We start from the raw sequence: 22,507 nt of genomic DNA, 5'->3' as shown, positions 1-22,507 counted from the left end.
TGATAAAAACACTGGCTTTGGCAAGAAGGCTCTGCAGAACAGAGGCCAAAGCCCCCCACAGCCTCTCCACCACTCCAGCCTGCTCCTCCAAATGCACTGGAATGATAATGACCGTGTGAAAGATTCACCAGCAAAATAAACTGAGGGATTCATCCCACTGCCACCAGGACCCCAGCAGCACCCCACTGGAGAAGGGCATGGGTGTGAACAAATACAGCTGCAGCTCTAAGCTTGGAATGCTCTACTACTGCAGTTCCAGCCAAGCCTTTAATAGACAAGATGCTTTGGGGGAAAGAAACAAGAGAAGGAACACAAGCAGTTGGCTGGCAGGGAGGACACGGGCTGCCACAGAGACATTACCCCATTACAGCTGCAGTCACGTTGTAGGTCCCGGGCACAAGCAGCCTGTGGTAATCACCAAATTTTCCTGCTGTGATGTTATGAGCAATACCACCAACAATAATGGTCGCGTTCTCCAGGCCAGCTCCAGTGACTGCATCCCTGACAAAGCCTTTCACACCAATGTGGACCTGAGGAGAAAAATGCAAGATCCTAGCTGAAGAGAGGCAACATCAGGGAAAGTGTCCTTGCCCAGCAACACCCCTCTGCCCTTCCCCAGACAGCTGCCAGGCAGACATCCAGGGCCCGGGATTCAGATGATGCTTGGCCAGATGGCAAGGACAGGAATTCCAGCACTGCATGGGAAAGCACCAAGATCCCCAAACTGATCCTCCTTAACAAATCCTCCACTTCATCAACATGAGCACACAACTTGAACACATGGTTCCAAGCCATGCTGAGGGACAAGAAGCAGCTGCCTTCCTTCCCCAGCCTAAACCATCCCCTACTCAACTCATAGCCTGGCAGAAGACTCCGCAAGCCAAGGTTCAAGCAGTGCTGGTGATTTTGAACATCACTGGAGATTTGTGGCACCAAGGTAACAGTGGTGCTCTGCATTACTTGGTGAGAACTGCACTGATCTGTCTCTTTGTCTGAGGCTGAACCCCAAGAGCCCCTCGGAGCAGAGATCAGCTGTTGTGGAGGATGTGGGAACTGTGGCAGAACCACAGAGATCCTCAGCAGCGTCGTAGCCACTGACCTCTGCACAGCAACTGCAGCACTTGTGTCACCACAGGCAGCAAACAAAACCACAACAGCAACAGCATTTGGTGCTCCCAGCCCACCACCACTTTCAGTCTCACAGCTGCTTCCCCTGTGCCCACCCAGCCTTCACTACCTGCTCAATGAAAGCAAGGAGAGACTCCCGGTTGTTCTCCCACTCCTGCTGAAGCTGGGAGGGTCGGGGGTATTTGCAGCAGGACAGCTCCAAGGTGATCTCAAAGCAGTTGGCCCACATGTAGTTGTAATCCTGCATCCCACCTGACAGAACAAGGCAGAGACATTTCTTAAGAGCAATATACAAACATCTCTCATGGGATGCAGAGGTTGCCCAGTCCTACAGACCCTAACAGAACCTCACCACAATGCTCCAGAGTAAGCAACTAAGGAGAAAATTCAGATCAGATCATGGTGAGGGAGTCTGTGCTGGGGGACACAGAGCTCTTTTCTCCCAGTAACCAGCACTCCGGGCCATTCAAATCAGCCACAGACACTTCAAAGGTGACACTCCCTTTGGTGTCACTGCTCTGCCAGCTCAACTCAGCAGCACAGCACTTGGAAATCCATATGGGAAATCCATACAGGGTGCCAACTGTTTCAGCACCTGGGACAGCTTGCCAGCTAAGTGTTAAACCAGCCAAACCTCCATGAGCACCAGGAACAGGAACAAGAGTACCCAGAACTGTTTCCCAGTATTAAGCTCATCTTGCTACTCTTCCCTTCAGAGAAACCACAGGCACTGCTATGTATCGAGAAGGTAACCTTGTTCCTGACCTCATTTGCTGAACTTTACGTTCAACCCTCAGCAAGCAAACCTGTTTCTCAAACAGGAATGAATCATGTACCAGCAGGGCTTGAGGTCCACAGGTATCAACACTCACGATCTGGAGGTCAGACTTCAACATACTGCTGAAAACTGCAAATGTTCAGCTCTCTATACACTCACAGGAGACTTCAAGAGCAAAACCAAAAAACATTCCAAAAGCACCACAAACAAGTCTGTGAGACAGGTTTTAGAGTTCCCCTGACAAATCCCACCACAGGACTAGCCAGGTATCATGACCACACGAGAAGCTTGTTCCCACCACCACCAGCAGAACAGGTAGATGTGTATGGAAAACACACCACAGCAACTTCTATGCATACAGATGATACCTTCTGGGTTACACAGCCTTACACAGACACATGCCACAGCCTTGGCCACCACTTCTCAGATGGCTCCATCCCAGCCTGCCCAGCAGCACCTGGGACCACTCAGCCCAGAGACCTCCACACACGAACTGAATGACTTCCACTGGTGTCAGCTGGACACAAAGGCCCAGGCAACAAGTCTGTGTCTCTTCTGGATTAGTCAAGGAAATCAAACAGGCTCCCAGAAGCCCACCCGAGACAGAACAGCTTATACATTTATTTCCCCTGCAGGAGGCAGCTGCAAACTTCAGGAGGAAGGAAAGCAGACAGGTTGTGACACATCTCATGGCACCAGCCTGCAGGACCCGAGCAGGTAGGGCTGTAAGAAAGGCATCCTTTGGTCTCCCACCCTTTGCTTTGCCCAAAGTGCTACTTCAGTGCTATGCTAACAAACCTCACTTGCATTATCTGAGCAGCTTCCTTATTACTCATGGGCTCCTTCAAGTAAGGGACCCTCCCTGGTTCTGGGCCAGAACAGGTCAATACCTGCAAATGCATTCCCTGGCATTTGCAGGGGTTGTTATGCACAGCCTGGAAAAGCCATCAGCAGCACCCCTATAAATGTGGTGGCTGTGAGCAGTCACTGTCCCAAAGGTCAGGAACTGCTGCTCTGAATTACACAGCTTTGGGTCACCCAGAGATGGATTGATAGCATAAAGCAGGATTTAGGAGAACAAACCCCAGGAAGATGTGTGGGAGAGTACCAGACCAAAGATGTCCCAGTTCCTCTCAATTCTTCTGGGAGCCTCCTGAAAAGGCTTTGACTGTAATGAAGCAAATGTCACTTTGCCACCCAAAAGAGAGCACTGCAGCTTGTGCAGGGGCTGAGATCAAAACAGGGAAGAGATTTTTCTGTCCACCAAAAGGGGTCAAAAAGTGTTGGAGGATTAAAAACTCTCCAGCTCAGTTCAAGAGGCTAAAGCAACATGGTCTGCAGATCCAATACATCCTCAGTTCTGTTCAGCTCCACTTACCAGGCTCAGAGGAGAAACCCACAGCCAGCTGCTCTCTCACCAGTAAACACTATGGTGAGGGAAACAATTTGCCAGGCTACAACCATCTGCTCATAGCAGGACTCTCATGTATTTGAAAACACCCATACGTAAATCAGAGCCATTATGAAGCATATGTAGGGCTTCATCTGCCATTCAGGCAAATTTAGGACAGATGCTCACCCATAATAGAGCAGCAAAAGACTAAATTAGAGCTCAGTACATCATTTTTGGTAAAAGTGGCTCTTTGAGAAAGTAGTCCATTGCACTCTTGGAAATTGGGATTGTACCTGCTGCACATATCTGGCTTCCACATGGCCTCATTGCAGAGCAGGACAGTTATTTTTACAGCATAGGGAATTATGTATTTTTCCATATACCATCTGCACAGCCTCTCCTGGCTAAGCAGAAGATCCAGAGGTACAAAGAGAGACCTGTACACAGCCTGCCATTAGCAAAGCACTACATTCAAGGAGAAGAGCTGAAAAAGCACACCCCAGGCTGAGAAATGACAGACTACAGTGCTTCTACTCTACCTATATCTTTGGTTATTATACAGGATAACTTGCTGGATTTATTCCAGGATTTTTTAATCACAGAGTGTCTTTTGGCCCACACCATGTAAAGCTGCATCCTCCCAGGGAAGCATCATCCCTATTTTACTGGTGAGGAAAGAAAAAGTGAGCAACTTACAGTCCCAGGGAGTCAGCCCCCAAGAATGCTCAGAACCAACCTCTCTCCTGCCCTGTCCCACTCCTTGAGTGTCAGGACTTCAGGCAAGGGTCCCAGACACTCTTGCAGCACAAACACTGCAACTTTCAGGCTGACAAGCAAGTCTCTGCTCCTGCCAAGCTCCACGCCAGGCAGGCGTGCAGAAGGCAGCTCTCTAGAGGCAATCCAGATACCATAAATAGACCACATGCCAGGAAAAGCCTTCCAGGCCAGCCAGGAAGGACTCTATTTTCAAACTGCAGTATGCAGAAACCTCTCATTTTCCAGCTCTTGCTGGAGAAGACATTAGGAGATGGGAAACCTGAAGCTAAGTTAAAGCTGAGAAATGGCAGTGTCAGCTCTGGAGAGAGAGAGCAGCTGGCACAAAGCAAGCTAAAGATATGATTAAATCCATGGTACAAGTTGCTTACTCTGTGGACAGAACCAATTGCCCCATAGCACGAGACCAGGGCAAGCACCAGCAGCACCAAACAGCCAAGAGGAATGTTCTGGTCCATTAGTCTGTAATCATTAAAGCTCAGAGGAGGTGAGGGCTGAGCCTTGGACTCCAGCAGTTGCACCATGGCAGCCCAGCCCTGCAGCCCTCCTGGGGCTTCCCCAAAGAGGAGGGCAGAGTCTTCCCAAAAGCTGCATGACCACAGTGCTGCCCAGCAGTTCCTGTTAGACATGAATGGAGGCCTCGGAGCCTCAAACCACCAAGCCATACTCCTCTCAAGGAGAAAGAAAAACTTGCAGTAAGAATTTTATGAAAACTCAGACACATCAGGGCAGGTACCTGTGCCCATGACAAAAAGACATGGCTGGAATCTTCTGCCAGAGCTCACACTGCACAAACACCTTCTGCCCGGAAACAGAGGCCACCACAGTGATGCTACGAGCACCTGCTGCTGCTGGCACTCATTTTAATTGCTCTGATGTCACTAAAAGCTGCTCAGAAGCTCAGTGTGGCTGGTAACCACTGTCAAAACAACCAAATCAGCACACACGTAACCCAAATCCACTTCCAACCTGAACAGTGCCTTCCAGTAGACACCAGAAACACCTCAAACACTTCAATACCCAAGAGTCAAACTAGCAAGGTAAATAGCTTTCACAAAGGGACTGAAAATAATGACAAGACCTCCCAAGGCTACTCACAAAATACCCTATTGAACATTATGTTGACTTCATAATTTGGATCTTTACAAAATAAAGGCAACTATGCCCTTCCTGCAGATAAGACTTAACCAGTTTCTCAAACACTTTCAAAGCATCACCTGGACCATCCACCAGCCCATACTTGCATTATTTTCTAGATCTAAACCAGCCACTTGGTAGTTAAAACCCTCAGAAATTAAAAAGGAAGGAAGAGTAAGAGCATGTACAACAGAGATAGACTCCAAAAGTGTCCCCAGTCACAGACATGCTTATCTATAGCAGCTGGAATGCAAAAGCCAAATTCAGCTGTCTGGCAGAGAGCCATTTTCTCTGTGCACACTTGACCTTAACAATTACTCCCATGGTTTGTACTTGCCACCTCGGTTTGACACACATAAGAGGTTGTTTGCAAACTCAAATGAAAGTTAATGGGGTCTGGCACCAGCATAAACCTGAACTGGTAACTCTGGGACAATGAATCCTGCAGGAGTTGGCTTTCCCACATGTTTGATTTCACATGATAAAATGTGACAGGAAAATTTCCACCTGTTGAGACATTATGTTCTCATTTCTTTGTTTTTCCAGGCTTTAGCCAAGAAGCTCCTGGCTTGGAGCCTGCAGTCTTTCTGGGCACAACCTGATCCACAAGCCAGTACCTTGTGCCTTGCACTGTTCACAGACCCGTGTGCTCTGGTTATCTCTAGAGCTCAGCACAGCCCAGGGTACTGGGATTTCCCAGCCTCATTTTACCACGCACTAAAATCCTGCAAGCACTGGGAAATGCCTCCTGGTCTGAGTGCAAGCTTCAAGAGCCTTTGGCACAGAGCTGAGCACGTCAGATGACTCAATACAGCCACAGTGGTGGCTTTACTGCCTCTGTAGCACATGGCAAACAATTGACCCCTTTACCTGCTCCTCATCGCTCCTAAAAAGAAATGTTAACACCTAAAACCCTGCAGGAACACAGTAACTTCACACAACACCAAAATGCCAGCATATGGGCCTCAGAGGTACCTGTCAGATCACCCGTGCTCTTCCCTCATCTCTGCTCCCCTGGGTGACACTTCAGGTGACCTCCTCCACCAGAGAGGTGCTCAAGAGCTGTCATCACCCTCCACGTGTGCATCTTTAACAGTGATGAAAACCACACAGGTCTGACACCCTCAGCACTGCTCCCCTCTGAGAGCTGCTGCCAGTGCCCCAACAATCTCTGCCCGTGAATCACCTACAGCCACCAGTGCTGAGCTCCAGACTGGGGCTTGTCCCAGCAAAAGGGTTTGTGTCCCAGTTGGCAGCCAGAGGTTACTGGACAGAAGACAAACCACAGTGATGGCACCACAGAGCAAACAGGTCCTCAGTTCACACCTTGCCACTTCCTGTGAAAGGAAAGCAGGTGAAACCTCTGCTGTGCTGGCTGGTAAGGCAAAGGCAGACTCAGAGGCTCGTGCACCAGCACCACAGCCACCAGGCCAGGGTCTCACGTCCCAGCAGGAGGATAAAGATAAACTGCTCACTGTGGACAGGTGAACCCAGGCCTGGAACCACCATCCTTCCAAGCACACCCTTCCTACTTCATGATGAGGGCAGAAAGCCTGAGAGCTGCAGTGACAAACCTCCAGGCAAGATGTTTGTAGATTAACGACTGCCACCAGAACAAGGCAGCACAGATCATCCAGGATATCCTGTTCCCTTATAAGTAAATTCATCAGATTACACAAACCTTCCTCCTGCTGGACTTTTCACAGCAGTAGAGTGAACCTTGAGCAGGCAAACACCAGGGCTGGTGTGCTCAATAGGGTGGAGGAAGGAGACAGCTGCTAGAGGGAGATAAAACTGCATCTTATTTGGGCAGGACACCTCGTTTGATCAGTGAAATTCCGTGGAATGGTTCAGCTGCTGCTGAAATCAAGACTTCCTCTTCCAGGTGATGTTTCCAGATTCAATACTGGATCTCTCTCCCTCCTTACCAAGCAAGGTGGATGCTGGGTGAAGAGAGGACTCTACTCAGAAGCATGTTTTGGAAAGCCACTGTCCTATTTGAACCCGTTAAGCTGTGAGCTCTGAAGGATAAAATCCACCTGATTTCATTGCTTGCTCAGCACTCCTGCCATCAGCCCAGGCAGGAGGGAGAGCAGACAGCAATGCAACACAACTTCTTTGGACCGTTTATGCAAGGTTTTTGTTGTGTCCTCACCACACAGGGCAGTGAAACAGAAGTTTCTGCACTGTCTGGGTTGTACAACATCCGCTGAGGGGGCACAGCCATGGCGTAACCTCTAATGACATTGCCAAGATTTCTCTTGCCATCAGCACACAGAACCTTCTCTATGAGAGCATCTTGTTCCATAAACTCCCTTTAAATCCCATTTTCAGCAAAACCAACACACACACAGAGCAGCTCAACACATGTCTGAGCCAGGCCAGCTACCTCCACACAAGATGAGCGGTGGCACCAGGAGGTAATTTCCTTATATTTGTATCATCTACAAAGCACCAGCTTAATGGAGGGAAGAGGAGGTCTCCTAGAAGCCCCAACAGACTGAATTTTGGAGCTCTTCTAGATCCTGCTGCACTTGGGCAAGAAAAGATCACAGTAGTTGACACCCTCTGCACAGGTCTAAGAGCAGAGCAGTTGACAGAAAAGCTCCCACTGCCCACAAAAGCAGCTGGGTTAGCTCACATCACACATTTAAAAGTCTGGAGATTCAAAAAACTTCAGAATACCTTGAACAATAGCTTCCTCTTCCCTGGATCAAACTTCAGTAACTGAAGACCTAACAACAGTTTGGTTTGCAAATGAAGCCTCCTGCCTGCAGCATAACTCCCCAGCATCTATCAGGGAAAGGAAGAACCCTCCCGTTTGCTGGGATCTCTTCCCTACAAACATCTCCCAAGCTGTGATTCACCAAACACTTAGCAGTGTGCCTGTGATGCCACCTCCCTTCATTTTAAGTGCTTGAACATGAAGTTAAAAATAGCTCTTCACCCACCAGTGTTTTTCTCTGTGATAACCACCACTTCTCAGTGGGAGCAGGACAATCTGTTTGACTGCTGCAGACTCAGTAGTGATTCACCAGCTTACCTTCTACATCATACCACTGGGCACCATTTGTGATACCATCCTGGAAGGTCTCTCCCTCCTCACCAGGGCAATTGGGTTTGCCAGTTCTCATGATGGGTGATGTGAGGCATAAGTTTTTGCCAAATATTTGAACACTTCATCATCAGCTGATTTACTGTAGACTCCTGTGGGTTCATGTGTGGGAGAGTCATCATAGGGATAGCTTGCAACCACTGAGCCACCATGAAGATTGCCAGAGAGCAGAACCTGGTGTTGGAAGAGAAGAAAAGAAGACAGAGTATATACCAGAATAATTTAACAGAAAGCCAGCTACAACCACACAACTCGTTATTCTTTGCCTTCCCACCAAGAATTTGTCTCGGAGCTTACTGAACTCTATTTGGATCAATGAGGCAAAACACAACCACCAGCTGAGCTACACTTTGGAGAGAAGTGATCAGACCCTGCTCCATCAGCCCCCACACAGGGGAGGACCGATCTGGGAGCTGCAGCTACACCAAGGTTACATGAGCAGATACACAAGTCTGACATCAAGTCAGCTCTCTTGGACAAAAAGATAAAACTCTACTACGATGTACCCCCTCCTAGTAACAGCAGCCTCCAACTTATCAAGCAGGATCACCAGAGGGTCTGAACAGCATCCAAGTGCGGGTACACAGTGGGAAATCAGAATTTTGCAATAAAGCAACTCTCAGGACTGGTTTATTCATTCCCCCAAACTGACATCTAGCATTGCTGGAGATGAAAACCACTTTCTTGCTGCAGTCTATGACAGAGCCCTCAAACTGGTGACAGACAAGCTGTGCCCCTGCACATGAAGTGATGTACACAGCTCTTTATCAGGCTGTGAGCAAACACTCAGTACAACAGAAACTGACTTCCATAATGAAATCTGGATGTGTGACAGAGGTGCTAAAATCCCAAGTCAGAAAATACAGCACAGCAAGCCCCATACCACACTTTAATCTGGTCACAGGCAGCACAAGCATTTCAATGAGTCCCAAAGGTAGAAGGTCTCTGCTTTTCCTTCTTCCACCAAAAGAAAGCACTGAGGGAAAACTGCTCTCCTTCTCACTCACAGGGAACTTCATTTCTGAGCAGAGTAACATGACCAATACCTTTGGCCTTGCTCAGAATAGCACAGGCGAGTTGTGTTACACTCACTATCTCTCTTTTTCATCAAACACTTCTGTTACCCACTCATTTTGTATCAAGGAGTTGTTAGTTTAACAGGCCGATACCTGCAACTAACTGGTGCTGCCAGGCAAGAAGGGATGGCAACCAAAGCATCCACGTTCCTCCATTGTTTCCACTCTTGCCTTAACCTGCCAATCTTGCCAACACCTCAGACAGTGTGAAAAAACAAACAATAAGCGGAAAAAGAAAGCCCAAGGTATTTTCAAACATTATATTAGATAGTGTTACGAGATCCTTTAACTATTAATCTTTGGTATTTGACGCCAAGTTTTAAGTGAATTTAGTATAAAACTGTTGGATTAAAGTTGCCCTAAAGGATCTCAGGGCAAGCAATTACTGGTGGCAGATGATGAAATTCCTCTAGAACAATAATCCCGTGGGCACCGTCATCCACCAAGTTTAACAGTTCATCCAAGCAAAATCTGGTTCCCTAAAATTGAGCAAATATACAGTGCTCAACATTGTGTGTGTTGGTTGCAGCCAACCAACAGCCCCACAGTACCCTGCAGCCACCAGCCATCCCTGCCCATTTCTCCATCCCCATTTTGGGAAGAGTGGCACAGTTTCTTCCAGTGCATTGGTCACATCCGATCAGACTTTGAACTTGGCTTTCTCTACACAACTTCACATGGTGGTTGAGCTGGACTTTAGGAGTTTAGCCCTGCCACACTTCTCTAAAGAACATAAAGCAAACCAAAGACAGTGCCCAGCCTGGCTGCTGCACCTTCCTGGCAGCCCAGGGCCCCAAACTGGAGTTGGGCTTCACAGGTGCCATCTCCCGTCCCAGGCTGCCCCACTCCAGGCACAGCAGATTCCCAAAACTCTGCTCCTGGAAGGTAAGAGCCTAACAGGTCAGTGAGAGAGCTTGAGGCTCAGACCTGGAAGGCAAGCCAGGGAAGAGGGCTGCAGGAGCAGGGTCTGCATTTGGAAATGCTGCTGCAGAGAGCTCTTGCTAAATCCAGGGAATTTTCCATGAAACACCAAGATGGGGGAAAGCCCTGTTTCAACATGTTTGTACACAGACCATTTTATGCTTCACCCCAAATATTTTAAGCCTCATGGCCAATGCCGTTATAGGTCCCAAGCAACACCCACAGGGGGGCTCAAGAGGAAGCAGTCAGGAAGTTTCCAGCTGCAGACTACTGGAGCAGGGATTAACAGAGATGGCCACGGAGACCGGGGACACTCAGGTGTGTGCTGGGCTCGGGCTATGCCACTGTGGCTCCTTGGTTGAGTGCAACTGATGCCACCAAGCTGTTCCCCTCGCACACGAGGCACAGCCCGGGAGCAGGGGCTGTAAAAAATGGCCAGGCCAGTGCAGAGAACACAAACAGGTGGGAAATGGCCTTCACCACCCCTCCACCACCACCATATCCCCTAAACCCTGCTGGGAAGCACCGGGAAAGCCTGAAAGCGAGCTGCAACCCCTGGGAACCGGAGCCGAGGGTCTCCCCAAGCCCTGAACGGGGAACCGGGAGCGCTGGCTGGGCTGGGCGGGGGACGGGCAGGGGGGTCCCAGGCAGGGCCGGGCCGCCCCGCACTCACTATGTTGCGGGACATCAGGCGATGAGGGCTCGCACCTCGGCACGGGCTCCAGGTCGGCTCTGCGGATCCGAACTGATCGGGAAGCTGCGTTGAGGTCGCGGCCGAGACTGTTCTCCCGGCCGCCCTTCCCCCCGCCGCCGCAAGCGCCTTCCCGGCGCGTCGAAGCCGTCGGGGTTGAGGCTGGGCAGCAGGTAGAGGTCGGTGTGTTGAGCAGGCGGCTGATGCGTTCCTCGCCGCCGGCCCAGCCCCGCACCAGCTCCTGGCCAGGCGCAGCAGCAGCGGCCGGGCCAGCGGTTCGTCCCCGTGCATGTTCCCCACCAGCTTCACCTGCGGTCGCCCGGGTAGGGCGCCCCGCCGGGCTCCTCGCCGCTCCGCTGCGGCCCATCCCGGCCGTCAACCGCAGCACCACAGCGGGCCGCGCCCTCCACCCGAGTTACCGATGCTGAAGAGCCGCACCAGGCCCGGGGGGGCCGCGGCCGCCAGCGCCCGCCAGCGCCTCGCCCAGCTCGGCCGAGTGCAGGTACCGCAGCGCCTCGCCGGGCTCCGCCGCCTCCCGCTTTCTTGATGTGGCGGCAACGGGCCGGGCCCAGCAGCAGCAGACGCCCAAGGAACGGAGCAGCCGGCACCGGGCGAACCCCAACTCGGCGCTCGCCATAAGCCCCGCCGCACGCCCGAACCCGCCGGGCGGCCCCGGGAGGCGGTGGCGATGGCCCCGCCCCTGGGAGGGGAGGGGGAGGGCGCTCCATGCGGCGCCCGCCAATCAGCGGCGGCGAAAGGGGTGGAGCCGCTAGCGGCGAGGCGGTGAGGGACCAATGAGAGGCGGTAGTGAGAGTGACGTCACCACGGGGTTGGGCGGTGGGGAACACTGGGGCGCCCCCTGCTGTCCGCGCCGCTGCTGGGGCCGCGCTGGCCCCGGTCCCGGTTCTGGCCCCGGTCCCGGTTCTGGCCCCGGTTCCGCGGGAGCGGCGGGCACGGCGGGGGGGGGGGATTGCGGGGGCGAGTTTTTAAATAGAAACATTGAATCGTTTGGGTTGGAAAAGCCCTTCAATATTATCGAGTCCATCCGCTAGCCCAGAACCAAGTCCAAGGCCACCACCAAACCACGTCCCTCAGCACCACATCAACACAGCTTTGAAACCTCTCCACTGCCATGGGCAGCCTGGGCGCCCTTTTGCAGAAAAAATCCTATTTAAACCTCCCCTGGCTTCATCTTCTTCCTCCCTTAGGAAAAAGTGGCCTTTGAGGGCTCTCACTCACTGCCTCCCATCCTGGAACTCCCACCACAGGAACCTAAACACAAATGGGGACTGGGAACCTGATGTGAGGAACAGCTGAGAGGGTTGGGTTTGTTCATCCTTGAGGAAAGGAGGTTTGAGACCCCATCACCACGTTCCTGCTTGAAACCCCATCACCTGCCTGCTTGAAAGGCAGTTACAAAGATACAGGCTCTCTTTTTACAAGGAATCATATGGAAAAAATGAGGAGTGATGGGTGGAAGTTACTCCTGGGGAGATTCCAATTTGGCACAAAAAGAAAACTTTCCCCAACAAGAGCAGTCAGCATTGGCACAATCTCCCCAGGGCAGTGGTGAATTCCCCAGCACTGGACACTTAAGATTGAGTTGGGTGCTTGTCTAGACTGTGCTGTTGCCATGGAAGATTGGATCAAATGACCCTGGAGGTCCCTGCATACCTGATAGTCTGAGATCCTGTAAGAACACATGGCTGGAGGTGGAAGAGGTGGGAGGGTTTATTGCCCTTGGTTCACAGGGTACAAAGTGCAGCTCCTGGTGCCTCTCTTCCTGGAGGGAAGCACCTGTAGCCTGCCCTGGGATCTGATGGAAGACACTGCAGCACCCTTTGGGGTGTCTTATTGTGCAGGGAATATTGGGAGCTCCTGCAGAACTGTGTGTCTGAAAAGAGATACAGGTGGTAGTCTGGGGGTTCCCTCCATTCAGATCTTTGCTCACTCCTGTTTGGAGGCAGGAATAACAAGCAGAACTGACTATGAAAAGTCCATAAAACACTGAAAGGGGCCATTTCTGACAGCAGGTCCTGTCGATTCCTGTTTAGCTTTTCAGCAGTATCTCATGTGCACATCTGCTTCCCAGCTCTGGCATTTCCTGTTGGAGAAACAAGCTCCCGGTCCAGCACATCACACTGACCTTCAGGGACCTGTTGGTGGTGTGACTCTTTGTCTCACTGCATTCTGGGATCCTTCTCAACCAGGAGAAGATCAGATGATGCCAACTTTTGTGTAAGTCAAGCCTGGCACAGCATCTAAAGGGCCCTGAGGAGAAGGAGAGGAAATTGGCTTCTCTTTCTTGGGGCTCATCTGTGCTGTGCAGTCATTAGGAGAGGGACAAGTAGGGAAAAGGGGTTAGCCATCAAAAAGATGATCCAGACCTAATGAAACTGGACAAGCCAAAAGACCTTGGTCTTTTAATAACATAGGGATGTTATTAAACCAAAAGGGAAAAGGAATGTCAAGAGGGGATTTGGCTGCCTCAGAGGTGACCACCATTGCATACATTTAAGTCCTCAGTCAACAAATAAATTGCTCTGGATTTACACAGAGTAACTGAGCTCATTTCCCTTTTTAGCTGAGAAAAGCCCAGTTGTCTGGAATTTCAACAAACCAATTGTAAAAGCAGCATGTGGCAGAAGACAGATGAGTCAGCTGCTCATCTCTCAGGAGGCAGTAAAAACAGAACCTCTTCATTGGGCCAACCTAAGAAGGCTCTGCCTTCCAGATCCCGGGCTGGACTAGTCCATAGGTGAGATTCCATAGGTGAGGAATGACCTGAAAGAAGCCACCACCTCCTCTTCAACCTGCAAGAAGCTGCCTCCTCCTCAGGACTCTGCCCTGTGCTTGTGCTTGCTGAGAGTTGCAGCCCTGGCACTCCAGGAGGTGCTCAGAAGCTGCAGTTTTTGCCTTACAACACTCTCTGCAGTGGTTCCAGCCATGGAGGAGTGTGGTTTCCTCCTGCAGACTCAGCAGCAAAAGGTTCCATAGGAACTGGAAAGATGGAGCAGCTCTGTCTTTGCAGATTCCTTGCAGAGGCACCGCGGGATGACAATACAGCAGGGAAGTTACAACTGCTAATACCATTTGGCAGCACTTCACAAGATGGAATCAGCACTTGGTTTTCCAGCAGAGCACTTCCAAGAAATCCCACTGGTGATGAAAGTTCCTAGGTAGACAAAAATGTCTGAGGTTCAGGCTGTAGAGCAGCCACAGCAGAATCCAGTCTTGAAAGGGAAGCAGCTCTGGAAATACTGCTAGAGAATGTCCTATACTGGAGAGAACAGCAAAACCAGGCAAGAAACAGGCACCCATCCAGCTTTACATCATCCACCTTCATTTTTGTTTCCCAAAGGAAACAAAACCCTCTTGAAGTCCAGGCCATCAGTGGCAGAGTTGTGTTTTCTGTCCAGGAAAAGAACAAAACCATGAAAACCTGGAAGATCTCTGCTACGATAGTCTTACCCCATGGCAAGAAGAGTGCCTTGAAAATTGGTTCAGTCAGGTTAAAGATGGAGTTTCACAGGTGGTTGATACAAAGCACAGACTAATTGCATTAATTTCCCTGAGCACTGATAGGTGTGAAAGCTGAAAGCTCCTAAGCAAGATTCCTAGATGGGAAACAACAAGGGCTAACATTGAAGTGGAATTTAATGCAGATAAGTCACTTTTACCTCCTGCAGGGAACCTATATTGCTGATTTAATGCCAGGTTCCTTTTGCATTTCCTTTTGTTTAGGACTGTATTTCTTGGAACAGGATAGCAACAGCCACACTACTGCTTTGTCTTCAGTTTCCTAAGCCAAGGTAGATGCCTGCAGGCACCCACCAGTACTGGATGTCACCCAGAGTGGGTGAAAAGACTGGGACCAGTGCTGACTTCTGGTAACAGACAGCCTTGCCTACTGCACCACAGCAATCCAGTGAGGCTTTCATGCACAGCCTTACATTTCTGCAGCTCCTGGTTGCTTTCCTCCCCACACAGGAAACATTGGCAAGTACCTTGGTGCTCTTGGTTAAAGGTTAGACCTGTCCTCTGAGACGTGGTCCTACGCAACTGGGGTTCTCTTAGCCTAATTTACTCACACTTCTGAAAGGGAAACACTAGTGATACCAGTGAAAGGGCAGGATATGGTTCACTGTTGCATCATCACAAGGAGTGCAGACCCTGCAGGGGATTCCCACCACGCAGATGAAAACCACGAGGGGAATCACCAACCCCAAAATGCATCCTCCTCCTCTGAGCCCAGAGGTCTCACAGACCTGTCCATGACTCTGGCGTTGCTTTAGTCTTCCACAGGGTTTACTGCTTCTGAGCTTCACCGTGGTCTCATCCTATTTACAGGATTTCAGGAGGTGACTCCTCCCTTCTGGACACAGCACAGAGCTGCCAGGTCCTGAGGGTGGGTACCCAGTAGATGGCATCCGTGTTCAACACTTCTGTTGCAGTGGCATCTCCCTGAAGGCTTTTCCTGTGCTTGATTTATCTCAGGGTCTGCTACCTCATTAATGCCTCTGTAACATTTGAAGGTTTAATGTCCACTAGGAAATTTATTACGAAATTTAAGAATATTCACTGGATTTTTGCTCTTCTTGCTATTCTTACTCCTTCCCAAGAATAGAAATCACTCATTGTTCTTCCCCATCCATGGCATAATGTGGGATCTCTTACAGAAGGACTATCATAAAATAGAATTATTACCAACATTATGATAAAAATACTTTAGATCTGTCCATCTCAGCTGTGGAAAATATGTGAAGTATGGGCTAGGAATATGAGAAATTAGGGCCCATTGCATCTTCATAATCTTTACACTTGGGGAAAAATTGGTTTTGTGGGAAGGAAGAGGAATGCTTAGTAAGTTCAAGTAGCATTCCCTGACAGCCTCCTGTTCCAGCCCAGGTATCTGGGGAGAGGAGGCAGTGGGTTTGGGTGTTACTGTCATTCTCCAATAATAGAAGTGTTGCAAAATATGTAGGACCACATATTAAAAAGGGATTAAGAGTGGGGAACCACAGTGAGTAGGAAGACAGGAACAGCCTTTGAGCAGAGTGTAAGGCACTGTGGTAGAAACATGTTTTCTGGAGCAGGATTACAGCCCTCTTGCAGGCATTGTTTACCTGACCAACCAACCCACAGGTACAATCCCACACATCTCTGCAGATCCTGCTGTGCCCCAGACTGCAAGAGCAACCTTCAGCCCTTGCATTCAGCTGCTGAATACAAACTGAGTTCTCACCTGGCAGAGAAAATGCAGGGGATGATGTTGTGCCCCCAGCCCCTGCAGGCACTGGGGAGAACTGTGGGGATCCCAAACTGCTGGCAAGTTTGGAGTCAGAGGTTGAGAGACCCACTGGAAAAGAAACTTCTGCCTAATCTCTATCTTGTTCTAAATCTTCTCTTCTCAGGTTTCTAAGGCTTGGATTACACTCAGGAATAGATGTGTGTTTATTAATTAATTCCCCCTGGGGCTGTTCAGAGACATATTTAACAATGCTCTTATTCTGGGTTTGTTGGTCCACTGTTGCCATAAAGCTGACAGTGTGGACCTCTGGATCTAGTGCCTGGTCTGTCTAATCCAGCCCTGGCAGTGCCTGATCCAAACACCTCAAATGAGAGGGCTGGATCCTTTGCCATGGGGGATTATGGAGCATCTGTCTCACTGCAGAGGTTCCTCCCAGTTTGAGTCATTAGTGGCTGCTTTACATTCTGGAACATGAGGTTTACATCCCTCCTAAACGTCATGGAAAGGTGGATAACACAACCCACAAAACTCTAGACCTCAGTAATTAGACACCCACAAGATAATTATGCCCTGTATGAAAAGAAAGTGTAAAAAGTCATTGCGAAAGTAATTCCTATCGCCTTAAAAACGGTGCCTTGCAGTGCCCCTGGCCAAGGAACACCTGGCTTTTCTGGTCTCTCTTCCTTCAGTGGAGCTCAAAGCCCCTTGCAAAACAGGACGTTGCCACTGCCAACATTTAAAAAATGTAAAGCAGATTAACCTGAGCTCATCTTGCTGCCACTCAGACCTGCTGCAAACCTGGGACAGAATTTTTCCCAGGTGCCACTCAGTGCTGTGCTTTGCATCGTAGCAAGCTCACCACACAACAGCTCTTGTCTGACAAACTTTTCCCTTACTCTCATTTCTAGACTGAAGAAAATACCCTGAAAGTCCATCCTTTAATTCTTTACATCCTCACTTCCACCTCCTTCTTTCCCTGGAGTATCACTGCCATGCAGTGACAGGAGGCAGTGCAGACCTTCCTGCACTCTCCTGCCTTTGGCTCCCATCTTGGCAAGAGCCATTTCCCAGCTTGTTCCTTTGCCCTTGTTGTTTCAACTCAGCTTAATATCAAACCACAGAGATCACTTTACTCTTAGGAAGAGCATTTTGATTGAAGTTTGTACTGGACAATAAGGCTACAAGGACAGGCCATATAACTTCCTAAAAATGGTGGAGGAAGCTAAATTAATTTCTTAACATTTCTTGGGTTTGATGGTAAAACGTGAGTTAAAGGCTGGACACTAATTTCTAAGCAGTATTCTAAGAAGCAGGCTATGTACTGTCTCTTTAAGGGACTTTTGTACACACTTTTAACTGAAAAGGATCCCCTGTTATGGGTAAATCAATGAACATGGAATAATTTATATTAAGAAACACTCAAAGGTGATCCATGTTTGCAACAACCCCACAGATAAACAGTGCTGGATGCTCATGCACTCCCTGCATGCAGCCAGCCCCCACTGCCCACCTCTGGGCCTCTGTGTCTACAGGTAAAGAAAATACCCAGGATGTGCCCCAGGCTCCTCCTGCTCATGAAATGCACTTTATGGCTCTGGTGAGCACGATGAGTGATGGTGTCCTGTGCCTGCAGGGACACTGACAGCAATAAGAACATGTTCTGGAGACTGGTAGGACCCTATTGCTTGCTAACATGCCCCCATCATCCTGCTGAAGAATAAGCAGGCAGTTTCAGACACTTTTTTCTGAGGACTTCAGTTGAGTCCCCTGCAGACCCTTGGCCAGGCACACAGCTTTCCCAACAACTGGGGGACCCTCACTCCATGTCAGGGGGTGGCCAGGGCTGAGCTAACCACAGGAGCACCCTGGGGGTACACGCCAGTGAGCAGGGCACTGGCTCTGTTCTCACCTTTCCCAGCAAGACGTTCAAAGTCTGAATGGGTGCATTTGCTCATTTTTTCAGTCAAAGGAGGAGAAGGGGACAGAGCTTCGGGCAGGAAGGGGCAAATCAGAGCATACTCCTGCTCTAAAATAATCTAGGATAAACTTCCCATAGCTTGAACCAGTGTTGTGAGCAACCAGAAAGCTGAGAAGGACAAGGTATTATTTTTGGCTGAAGGTCTCTATAGCTGATGCAGGAACTCTGTCATTAGTTACTCATTGCCTCAGCAAGTCTCATAAAACAGCAGAGCCCAGCAAATCCTTTTCTTCAGTGTTCTGTGAGCTCAGAAATCCAGGAACTGAACAAGGCCTTGAACCCATTTTATGGGCTCACTTCTTAATGAGCGACCATAAAACATTAAAATTCAGACCTTATAAATAAGGAGGGGAAAGAGCTGTGCATTTCTTAGCAGGAGCAGCCTTTCCAGAGACTCTTCCCAAGGTAAGTCGGGTGCTACAGTCCCAGAAACAGCTTCCTTTGATAGATGGGTGATTGGAGACAATGAATTCATGCAACAGAGACAAGAGATGGCTTGATTCTGCCTTGCAACAAATGAATTTATCTTGTTCCCTGGTGCCCCCGTGCAGGGCTTGTTCCCAGGGGGTCTGATGGCAGGAAACAATCAAGCCCCTGCAAGCAGAGGCAGCATCACTGTGACCCTTTCTCCAACAGGCAGAAGCCAGCTGGGCTCTTCAGAGATGGCTCTGAGCAGTCCCACAGCCCTCCATGAACTGCCTGTCCTTGCCCTTTGCTTTTTGGCCAGTGTAGCCACAGGTAAGCAATGAGAAAAAATCCATCGTGGCTTTGTCCAAGCCTCATTATTCCAACTTGTGAAACTGTGCAGGGTTGGGCAGTGCCCTGGGGTGCTGTGCCACACCAGCATTCCAGCTTCCAGACGTTGTGGAGGTCAGCCCCAGGGGATTGTCTGAAAAGTGGCATCTGATTTTTGAAAGCACAGGAGAAGGGAATGGGGAAGCTTCAGCGTTTTCCAGCATTATTGCAGCAGCTGCAGGGGGATGAAAAATGGGATAGCTTTGGCTACCTGGCAACACCAGAGAAGAGACAGGAAGAATCAGGGTGTTTTATATTCACAGAACTACAGCACCTTTATATTCTGAGCCGTACTTTCAGTTCCTTAATCTATACCGTAGGCCACAGTAGCGAGTTTCAGCCCATTACAGAAATTTATTTCCCATACTGGTCCAGGGGTTTATTAAATCCCAGCTGAGGGGCTGATTAAACACTTAGTCCTCTCAAGTGCAGTCAGCTCCAACCAAAAAACAGCTCACCCAGCTGTGGGTACAAAACCAGAGGGCACAGGTATGCTGGTACAGTGATTTGCAGCAGAGTGTGAGCAAGACTGGAGGGATGGGGATGATCTTTTGCTGTGTGCCTTAACATGGTCACTGCTGGTCTTCAGACCTTACTGCAGGACAGGCTTTGACATTCCTCCAGTGAGTTGCAAAAGCCTGACTTTTGATTTTAAATCACTGCAAAGGAAGCTTTGTGATGAAGACAACTTCTTGTCCCCAAAACTAAAGTGCCCCCTGTAAAAAGCTGTTGGACTGAAGCCTGAAACGCAGTCCCTCCTCCAAGGTCAAGGCCTGGGGAAGCCATCAGGGCAACTGTTGTGGGAAGGGTACAGCTTAGGATGCTTTGTGCCCTCACTTCTCCCTTTGCAGGCTTGGAGCTGTCTGTAAACGACCACACTGCTGACTTCTCCCTGTCTCCACGTTGTGGCTCTTCCCTCTCCCTCTCCTGCCTGGTACAGAACATCAGCCAGGCTGAGGAGCTGCTCTGGTACCGAGGAGATGGGCAAGTGGATCTGCATGATGGGAATAAAGTGAACATCAGTAACATCTGCATAAGCCCAGTCACTGAGGCTGACAACGGAGTCACCTTCTCGTGCAAGCTGGCACGGGACAAGTCTGTCCAGGTGTCAGTGATCCTGAATGTCCCCTGTGAGTTGCAGCTGTGGAAATCTGTGCTGAACAGCTCTGGGGGGGGGGGATGAAATCATGGGCTGAGCACCTTGGTGTCTGGGCTAGGTGAGGCAGGGTGTTTTGTATCCTTGTATGCTGGCTTCACCAAGAAAAAATGCATTCAGGAGAAGATAACTCACGTGATAAGACACTCCCTTTCCACAGTGGTGCTCATGGCCTGATCTTAGCCTCTTTTATAGGGAGTGGGTGGGCCCTTAAATAAGATGTTCTGGATATGTCCCTGCCTCCACCTAGATTCTTTCTCAAAGGTACAAGTCAGGGCAGAGGAGTCACAGGAGTGACAATCTCTGCCACTGATTGCCCTGCTGATTCCTCAGGGATCATGAAAGGCTGCACAACTGTGAGGTGCCACACCACTGAACAAGGTGCAAAAGGGATGTGTAAGGAGAACCTGTGTCATGTTAAATGGTGAGCAGCAGTATTAACAACGTGTTGAACTGTGTTTCTGTGAACAGTTCCTCCCCAGCTGACGGGGGAAGAGTCTCTCCAAATTGAAGAAGGCAAAGATGTCACTCTGTCCTGCAATGCCAAGTCCAACCCTCAAGCCCAAACAGCTTGGTTGAAAAACAACACCACCTTGACCCTACAGCCAAATCGCCACCAGCTGTACCAGAGCAGTGAGGTCTCTGAGCTCTCCATCAGAAAAGTACAGAAGTCTGACAATGGGACCTACACCTGTGTGGTGACATATTCCTTCACAGAGATGACAAAGGATTTCCACCTGATAGTTGAAGGTAACAAGGCTGCTGCTAATCAATAAGCTTTACAAATAACTCTCCATTCTCTTTGATAATTATAGCAATGCATTTATATGAAGAAGTGTAAGGACTGTGGTAAATTCCCCACGTTAACTTCTGAGGGCACAGCAACAGCAAGGAGCTCCCCTTGCACCTGTGCCTGGGACCACAGCACCAGGAAGGGCCTTTCCTGCTCTACCTGTTTCCAAAGACATTTGGCAAGCATGACCTAAGGTGGCCTCATCCTCACTTTCCATCAGGCACATCCAAACGTGGCTTAAAGCACCTTCAGCCTTACTTGAAGCTCTTTGCTCCAACTCCAGCATTCTGTCATGCTGAAAGAGCTTCTTAAGGCAAGAGAGAGCAGATGTCCTCTAGAAGTAACTACAACCCATGGAGAAAGTCTTGCAGGGGCTGGATGCTCAAGTCTCAGACAGGTGACACTAGGGGAGGTGACCCACCAGATATCCATTTCCCACCCACTGCTCTCATATCTGCACTCTCAGAGCAGGAAGGAAAGCACCAATAGTATTATTACCTTTATTTCCATGTGGATGTTTCAATCCTTTCTTCAGTTTGCTAACCCAGGCTTGGCTCCCATCCTGCCAGGGGACTGATGCAGACAGGCAGCCTGCAAACAGCAAAGAGAGGAATGGTTCAAATCAGCAGTGAGAGCCAAGGAAAGGAAATATCTTTCCACCATGACATGAAATTTTGTTCTGTTTTATAGACTGTACCAACTCAACCTCCTCTCCCTCCTGACAGATAAAAAACCTGTTTTTCCCATGGAAGCTGTTATTGCTGCTGTTGTGGTGGTTACACTCACAATACTTTTTGGAATTGTGGCTCGAAAAGATAAACTTTTTAAGGTATGGAAAGTTCAAGCTTCTTGGAAAAAAAAAAAAAGTATTGTTTTGTTGAAATGACCTGGGGTCTTGTTTCTTTTCTATGCTACACCGTAGCCTTCTCTGCTAGAGAACTGCCATGTAGGAACTCCTGCTTTAGAATTATCACTAGATAAATCAAGTATTGAATATTTTAAGGTGGAAGGCATTATGTGCCTTTAAGATATTAGGAAAAACATCCCTATGGTCAGGAAATTCAAAGATAACAAGACTATTTCTTTATTTTCAGTGCTTCAAAGGATCAAGTGAAACAGCACTGTAAGTATTTTGAGAGCTTATTCATGCAGCTTCCAATGAAACCCTTTCTTCAAGCCCTGGCAGAACCTAGGAAACTTTCAAAGAGCCCTCAGCACACTGGACCAGCCATCCTGGCTGATGTCAGAGAGGGGTCCATGGGGACACAGCCTGATTCTGTCCAGCTCCTGCCCATCCCATGGTGCTGGCTACACCAGCATGGAAACAGTGGGGAAAAAAAAATATAATTGTATATCCCAAATCTGCTGAAAGCTTTGTGGAGCTGAATATAGCCCAGGTGAATTCAACTCACTTGTTTGTTTTTTTTTCATGACAGGTGATTTTTCATGTCTTCTTCCAACTTTGCTTCAAGTAAAGACCACAAGGTTCCTGTGCATACCCAGAAAACATCATCTGCAGAG

The 22,507-nt window shown here is 49.3% G+C and overlaps 2 protein-coding genes across 4 annotated transcripts in view; one reads left to right on the top strand and one right to left on the bottom strand.

Annotated features, from left to right (window-relative positions):
• The window catches only part of CPD (carboxypeptidase D), a 25,799-nt gene extending 14,058 nt beyond the window's left edge, over positions 1-11,741 (bottom strand). Inside the window, 13 exon segments of the mRNA XM_030462687.1 lie at positions 361-530; positions 1,238-1,380; positions 8,254-8,346; positions 8,349-8,501; positions 10,998-11,083; positions 11,085-11,153; positions 11,155-11,200; positions 11,203-11,256; positions 11,259-11,344; positions 11,346-11,400; positions 11,403-11,484; positions 11,486-11,549; positions 11,551-11,741. Of these exon segments, the coding sequence (XP_030318547.1) occupies positions 361-530; positions 1,238-1,380; positions 8,254-8,346; positions 8,349-8,501; positions 10,998-11,083; positions 11,085-11,153; positions 11,155-11,200; positions 11,203-11,256; positions 11,259-11,344; positions 11,346-11,400; positions 11,403-11,484; positions 11,486-11,549; positions 11,551-11,741 (1,292 nt within the window).
• TMIGD1 (transmembrane and immunoglobulin domain containing 1) lies at positions 11,338-22,507 on the top strand. Of its 3 annotated transcripts, none has more exons than XM_030462704.1 (7): positions 11,338-11,515; positions 18,879-18,980; positions 19,889-20,167; positions 20,665-20,943; positions 21,712-21,815; positions 22,081-22,109; positions 22,423-22,507. In XM_030462704.1, the coding sequence occupies exons 2-7, from the start codon at positions 18,905-18,907 to the stop codon at positions 22,424-22,426; spliced, it is 771 nt and encodes a 256-aa protein (XP_030318564.1). In that variant the 5' UTR covers positions 11,338-11,515; positions 18,879-18,904; the 3' UTR covers positions 22,427-22,507. The 3 variants fall into 3 exon arrangements, with proteins under 3 accessions (XP_030318564.1, XP_030318563.1, XP_008493294.1); XM_030462703.1 differs by lacking the exon at positions 11,338-11,515 and adding an exon at positions 18,459-18,647; XM_008495072.2 differs by lacking the exons at positions 11,338-11,515; positions 22,423-22,507 and adding an exon at positions 18,459-18,647 and having other exon boundaries at positions 22,081-22,113.

Source organism: Calypte anna, chromosome 19 (assembly GCF_003957555.1).
Source record: "Calypte anna isolate BGI_N300 chromosome 19, bCalAnn1_v1.p, whole genome shotgun sequence".
NCBI lineage: Eukaryota > Metazoa > Chordata > Aves > Apodiformes > Trochilidae > Calypte > Calypte anna.
This window is presented reverse-complemented; position numbering and strand designations above follow the sequence as displayed.

Excerpts from the sequence above, each read along its gene's own strand:
- TMIGD1 (XM_030462704.1), top strand. The coding sequence starts at position 18,905 with ATGGCTCTGAGCAGTCCCACAGCCCTCCATGAACTGCCTGTCCTTGCC. Across the intron at positions 20,168-20,664 it reads AGTGATCCTGAATGTCCCCT|TTCCTCCCCAGCTGACGGGG; the intron begins GTGAGTTGCAGC and ends TTCTGTGAACAG. Across the intron at positions 20,944-21,711 it reads TTTCCACCTGATAGTTGAAG|ATAAAAAACCTGTTTTTCCC; the intron begins GTAACAAGGCTG and ends CCCTCCTGACAG.